Genomic DNA, 6630 nt, shown 5'->3' with positions numbered 1-6630 from the left:
TAATGATCTGATCACATCCACGGATCCGTCATGACTGTATTTCAATTAGTGCATTTGACACAATCCTGGTTTATGTGATATAACCGCAGTAGCGCAAAATGGCATCCAGGCTTCGGCAGTTCACGGACGGGTTCGTGCGTTTCCGACGAGGACTCTGATTGGATAAACCTCAGCGGAAGTGTGCGGCTACTACTTCCTGTTTTGGTGCGATACTGTAGCCCTCTAGTATCATTTGGGTCCCGTCTTACAATGATGGATATTTTAAAAGCTGAAATAGCCCGGAAAAGAAAACTCGTCGAGGAAAAGGAGCTTGTTGATGTGAGTTTTGATAGCGACGTTTCTGCTGGTTGTTTTGGTGAAAGTCTCTCATTTTGGCCAGGCCGGCGGGTTGGTTTTACAGAATGCGCACCAATTCAAAGTACACTGAACGAACATGTGTTGTAGCTAAATACACAACATCGCGCTAACTTACACATGCAATATGAGGCTAAATCAGCTTTCGAAAACTGTTAAATTAAACTTTAATATGCATTTGCTTTGTATATTTTTACAGGGAACAAAGAAATACTTTAAACGCAGTGAACTTGCCCGGAAGGAAGAAGAAGCCTATTTCGAAAGGTGTGGGTATAAGGTACCGTACTCCCTGTTTAAACCAACGTACACTAACACATTTATTCGTAGCCGCTTTAAGGAGTAGATAGGAGTTATTATTATGCGGCAAATTACACAGGCACCTGATCATCAGAAACTCACATTCACAGACCGCTGGTGTATTGTGGTGGCATCGGTGTTGGACTGGCTTTGTGGTCCAGATGCACGCCAGCCAGGCCCTGGCATACGTGGGCAAGATCTGCAGCTATCCTCGGATTAGCAGTTGTTCTAACTATTACGTGTGTAACGTGTGTCCCATTTGAAAGTGAGGGATGTTTACTTATGCCAAGTCTCTATACTGTCTGCAAATGAGTGTGTATATGTCTGAAACGGTTCTCAGAGAAACTCCAGCCCTATCAGTGGTTTCATGACTGTTTGTAGAGCCAGTCTGAACCAGTCTGATCACTAATACTGCTTTTCCACCCTGTCTGCACTGCCCTGTAGGTTGTTAATGAGAAGCCAGCAGGAAAGGTATGGGATTGAATTGGGCAGAGACCTGTTCCTGTTGTGTAGAGTAAAAGTGTGCATGCTGGACGACGTGCGTTTTGGCCTATGGCATGATCTAAGATTGTGAATTGTAGTTTTAAGAATAAAAAGTGAAAAAGGCTTGGCTGCAGTTGTTTTAAACTCACATTGCAATTCACTAATTAGAGGGGGAACTGACTTTCAGTTATTCCGGCATTTGGCATATTCTAAGTTGGATCCGATGTTTAAATGCATAATTGATTTCCAAAAAACAATTTGGCTCGTATCTCTCTCTAACAATTAAATATTAAACGGAATAATTGAATTTGAGCTCCAGTTACAAGAACCAACAATACTGCTTCCTTTTTAAGAAAGGTGTTTGCTTACTGGCAAATAGTGGTTTGTTTTGTTGACTGTCTGGCATATAATTTGCTTGTTTTTACACCTTTCTTAATTACATGTGTATATATATTGTGTGCTATTGGTTGTAATCCGTTAAATGCATGTGCCTCTGACAGCATGATTCAAAGTGGATTCCCCCCAACCCCCCCCCAATACGTTTAAGTTTGTAAGTTAGACATTGAATACGTTTTCTTGACATTTTTCACAGCATACAGTTCATAACAATCACAATCATATTTAACTGTATATTAGACTTGTTGTATGCTGCTCAAGACAATATTATGTGGTACTTTTGTTCTATTTTTTTTTAAAGTCCATGGCAAAATTATTTTAAACTGGAATTGTTGGCTTATTAATTCATTTTACATAACTATGTAATGTTAGCTTGGACTGTGTGCAGAAGTCAAATGTAATCTCTGATTCTGATGAGTAAGGCCAGGAATGCACTGAGTGATTGTGATAAAGGATTGCTTTGATATGTTGTTGATTTGGCTTACATGTCCACTTTTTATGTATATTGAATATGTGCTTTAAATTTTTCAGGGAACTCAATGTTGCACTTAAATAAATCGGTTTATAAGGTATATATCCAGGAGCTATAGGCTTCAGTACTAGATTCACGCTTGCGGTGGTGGTTGTTTTGATTTGTTTTACATTTTCTCAAACAAATTTCATTACAAATATTTCAGTAATTGGTTGCCTTACTCCTCGGTAAAGAAGTTTCATTTACATCATCTGATCAGCTCCCATCAAAATTTTAATTCGGCTGAAGCTTGATGCTGAATGTCTTGTGAAACAGTTCAGGATTAGTTTTTGGCATCCACAGCAAATTAGATGATATGTCATTTTGTTTTATAATTTGCCCATGTTTAATATTTGTCTTAAATTTCCTTTTCAATTTTAAAGTTACAACATAAAGAAGAAGAAGTCAAACCATCCACCTCCTCCTCCAATCCAGTCCTGGAACTGGAATTGACTGAAGAGAAACTGCCCATGACACTTTCACGACAAGAGGTAAATGCAAGAGACAGCAGTGTTTTTTCATTTATTTTTATGCACATTTGGCTTCTGGACCAAATGCATGTGATTATTGTGAATACAGAAGTGTCCCCTGCAGTCAGAAATGCATATTTTGTCTTGTTTGATTGTAGCGTGTGGACTAATATTCTCCATTGCAGTTATTAACGATATTTAGTATGAGAAAAAACAAATAGGTAGATTGATGAATGTGTTAATCTTAGATGAGATCATGAAAAAGAAAAGACAAAAAAAAGCCTGCAGTGGTTATCCTGTTACATTAACTGGTTTGTTTGCTTAGTTTGCCCTAATCTATATTTTGTGCTACACAGGTAATAAGACGTCTGCGGGAACGTGGCGAACCGATTCGATTGTTTGCAGAATCCGATTATGATGCCTTTCAGCGACTCCGAAAAATTGAAATTTTAGCTCCTGAAGTAAACAAGGTAGGACTTTGGGTCATTTAACTTGTTAGCACGGTTGCTTTTTACCAGCATATAGTCAAGGCAACTGCAAAGTAGAGTTATTATTGTTAAGCCCTGGTACTTCAATTTATTGTCAGCTTTAATGCTTGTTTTTGTTTCTTCACTCAAAGGGTTTAAGAAATGATCTGAAGGCAGCCCTTGATAAAATCGACCAGCAGTATCTGAATGAAATTGTGGGAGGTCAAGAACCGGGAGAAGAGGACAAACAGAATGACCTTAAAGTCCATGAAGAAAACACCACAATTGAAGAGCTTGAGGTGAGTGCAGAGATCAGCTGACTAGAGATGCGCTTTCTTTTACAGGGAGTTTATATAGGAAACTAAATGAATACAAACCTAAACACACCTACCAAAGTTAAAATTACTTTACAATGCAATCATTTTTTTGTTTTTTGTTTTGTTTAATTTTTTCCAAGCTGTTCAGCAAAGTTTTGAATTTGTAAAGCAACTATTTTACTACAGTGGACTGCTATTTGTAATCTCAGCTTCCATACATATTACATGTATCACTTTTAAATGCTATTTATTTGAAAATCTAACTGTGTATATATATAAATGATGGATTTTATTTTTATATTTTTTGTAGAGAAACTAGTCTCACTCAGTCTCAACATGTTTCAATGTAGACCAAGGGGCTGCTCTTTTAAATTTTGATACGGGCGATATTGATGGTTAGAAAGAATGAGAAATTGGTTTGAGATCTAATTGTGGAACACAAGGGGGAGCTGTCGTGTCATTCAGCTGAATTCTCAACCAATGACCATCCATCCTTAACTGTTATTACTAAAATTAATGGATACTAATGTAGACTGCAGAACAAAATGCCATCAATGAGATGCTTTATGTATTTAGTTTCAGAAGGGAATTCTGTTATTCATATGAATTTGTGTATTCAGGCTTTAGGAGAATCTCTTGGGAAAGGCGATGATGACGGAGACATGGAAATTATAACAAAGGTTTTGAAGGTAAGAGACTGGGTTCAAAAGTATTGAGATTCTAGTGCTCCACAATTACAGAATAGTAAGTATAAAAATAATGCTATAATAAATAATTGTAGAACATTTTAAATATTTTAATGAAGAATAAGAGCAAACTATTTCAGTGTATTCTGATGAAATGATTTCTTCACCCGATTGTTTTTTTTGGAGGGAGCTCTTCATTATTCACCTTTTGGTCTCTTCAACCCATTTCTCTGTCAGTTCCTGCTGGGTGTGTGGGCCAAAGACTTGAATGGCCGAGAGGACTACGTGAAGCGCAGCGTCCAGGGGAAGCTGGCCAGTGCCACCCACAAGCAGACTGAGTCCTATCTCAAACCTCTCTTCAGGAAGCTGCGCAAAAGAGTACGAATAACCATCTGTCTCTTGACTTAAATACTCCAGATTACTTCAGTTTTCAGGGTGCTGTCAAATGTTAATGATACTTTTCATACTTCAGAAATCTGTTCTACAGATTAACCTTTCATCTATCATATTATTTTCCCTAATCATTTATTTTCTCTGTCGCCTGTTCAGCATGCTTTGTCATGATGTAGCTCATTGTGCTGGCGAGGATTGATGGTGTGCACAGAGAAGTCACTTTAAACAGACACTAATGCTGTGGCTCTTATTCAGCTATAGCTAGGGATCAGTTAAGTTAATGTTAATGCCTTCAGACTCTCTGTATAACTATATATAGTTAGAGCAGGTTTGCATACCAAATTATTGCCTTTCTTGATCAATTATTGACCTAGGGAAGGAGACTGGGAAGTAAGCATTAAGACTGCATTGGTGTATCCATTGTCTTCTAGGTCTTTAGTACACATTTTCTATTGAGTGAGTGGATAAAATGTTTAAAAAATTACCATACTGAGAGAATTATTGTCTTGTTACAATAAACGGTTTCCTCTCTGTTGCAGAATCTTCCTGCGGACATCAAAGAATCAATCATAGACATTATCAAATTCATGTTACAACGAGAATATGTCAAGGTTAGTCAAATGGGTATTATTGTTACAAGACACAATCTTTTCAAGGCTAATTTGCATGTAATAAGGCCAAGTTTCAAGTCATTCTTTCATGGAACTGGATTTTCTTCAGCTACCTAATAATCTTAGCGTTAAAACTGCAAAAAGGGCAGATGCAGGAGACTGGTACCATCTTGACACTGAGTGTAACTGGGCTCATTGTATACATGATAATACTGTCACAGTGACATCACTCCCTAGACTTGGAGGAGTATGGAAGCACAATATTGTGGAATAATGTAGCTGGACCTCAGCATACAATGATGCATGTGTCATGGGACATCCTGTGGCTAATGTCTCCTGACTCAAAATGATATCACTCTTAAATCGGCCACAAAGCTTTCCTTCTCTGCTTGCTCTTAATACCTGCTGTGAAGAACTGTTGGATGGGGGAGCAGACATTTTTCTACTGGTTGAAAATAAGGTTCAGATTTGACTCAATTCCTGTCTCCAGGCAAATGATGCATATCTTCAGATGGCTATTGGGAACGCGCCCTGGCCCATTGGGGTGACCATGGTCGGCATCCACGCCCGTACAGGCCGAGAAAAAATCTTCTCCAAACACGTGGCTCATGTGCTGAACGATGAAACCCAGAGAAAATACATTCAGGTACAGGGAAAGGGTTAAAGCTCATGGCAAGCGATGCATAAATATGTTTGCATAATCCTGTGTTTGTTTGGGTTAGGGTTGTGTATTTACCTTTTGTGTGCGTCTCTCTACTTAATCTAAACTTACAATATTGTGGGATATTACAAAATGTTTTTTGCAAGGTACAGATTAACTTCAGGTAGGGGATAATAAACCAAGGAAGAACAGTTGTTAATATTAAGGTATATTGTAATAGAGGGATATTTTTTTATATATATTTTCAAAATTCATACTTTGTGCTGTAAAGCTTTGGTATTTTTTTCTTGTTTTAGCTTAACTACTTCTGTATATTGATTTTTCTTCAATAAATCCAGTTTTATACAGCTTTTGTCCTTTCTTTCGTGTCTAGGGGCTGAAAAGATTGATGACGTTTTGCCAAAAGCATTTCACAGCAGACCCCTCCAAGTGTGTGGAGTACAACGCCTTGTGAAAGTCTCTCTTGCCCAGGATTGGAAACCAGAGACATCGAAAAGAGTGTCGCCTATTTTCACGTGTCTGTTTCGTGTGCTTGTAAATAGTTTCTGCAACTATATAACTGAATCCTTTTTGTTCAGAATATGGTAATTTTTTATATTCTTTGTGTATGCCTTGTTCAGCTAAGATGCAAATGTGGACGAAGTGTATCCTCACCTCCGTCACAGTTGTGTTGGGTCACTGCATGTGAAATTGAATAGGTTCTACTTTTCAATTACATCATGTTGTCTGTTAGCCGGGATGTGTAAGTTTTATTATACAGTTCCAGCATAGTCCGATTGAAACAACTGTATTGAACAATCGGCACACATCCCATTACAAACCCTTTCTCCTGTGATTTATGATGGAGGTTAGCAGAAAGGTACTAGACATTAAATCCAGTATCCCTTTTTAAATATTTTACATTCCGGCATGAATGAGGTCGGTTTATTTAACTTCTTTGATCACACAAATGTAGTTGAGTTTGGTTTATACTTCGGCATACTT

At 37.9% G+C, this 6630-nt stretch overlaps 1 protein-coding gene across 3 annotated transcripts; it reads left to right on the top strand.

Moving 5' to 3' along the window:
• Positions 1-177: 177 nt before the first annotated feature.
• Positions 178-6378, top strand: prpf18 (PRP18 pre-mRNA processing factor 18 homolog (yeast)). 3 transcript variants are annotated; one of them, XM_066724024.1, is made up of 11 exons: positions 178-318; positions 554-631; positions 1096-1122; positions 2425-2532; positions 2868-2981; positions 3131-3277; positions 3916-3984; positions 4219-4359; positions 4914-4985; positions 5476-5631; positions 6020-6378. In XM_066724024.1, the coding sequence occupies exons 1-11, from the start codon at positions 250-252 to the stop codon at positions 6098-6100; spliced, it is 1062 nt and encodes a 353-aa protein (XP_066580121.1). In that variant the 5' UTR covers positions 178-249; the 3' UTR covers positions 6101-6378. The 3 variants fall into 3 exon arrangements, with proteins under 3 accessions (XP_066580121.1, XP_066580122.1, XP_066580123.1); XM_066724025.1 differs by lacking the exon at positions 1096-1122; XM_066724026.1 differs by lacking the exon at positions 1096-1122 and having other exon boundaries at positions 199-318; positions 554-620.
• The last annotated feature ends 252 nt before the right edge of the window (positions 6379-6630 follow it).

Source organism: Amia ocellicauda, chromosome 15 (genome assembly GCF_036373705.1).
Source record: "Amia ocellicauda isolate fAmiCal2 chromosome 15, fAmiCal2.hap1, whole genome shotgun sequence".
Classification (NCBI taxonomy): Eukaryota; Metazoa; Chordata; class Actinopteri; order Amiiformes; family Amiidae; genus Amia; species Amia ocellicauda.
Note: the sequence above shows the minus strand (reverse complement) of the source record. Positions and strands in the feature narration are given on the sequence as shown.

What these genes read in the sequence shown, in the direction of transcription:
- prpf18 (XM_066724024.1), top strand. Translation starts at nt 250, where the DNA reads ATGATGGATATTTTAAAAGCTGAAATAGCCCGGAAAAGAAAACTCGTC. An exon ending in TGACACTTTCACGACAAGAG is followed by an intron (nt 2,533 to 2,867) that starts GTAAATGCAAGA and finishes TGTGCTACACAG; the next exon opens with GTAATAAGACGTCTGCGGGA. An exon ending in CCCAGAGAAAATACATTCAG is followed by an intron (nt 5,632 to 6,019) that starts GTACAGGGAAAG and finishes TTTCGTGTCTAG; the next exon opens with GGGCTGAAAAGATTGATGAC.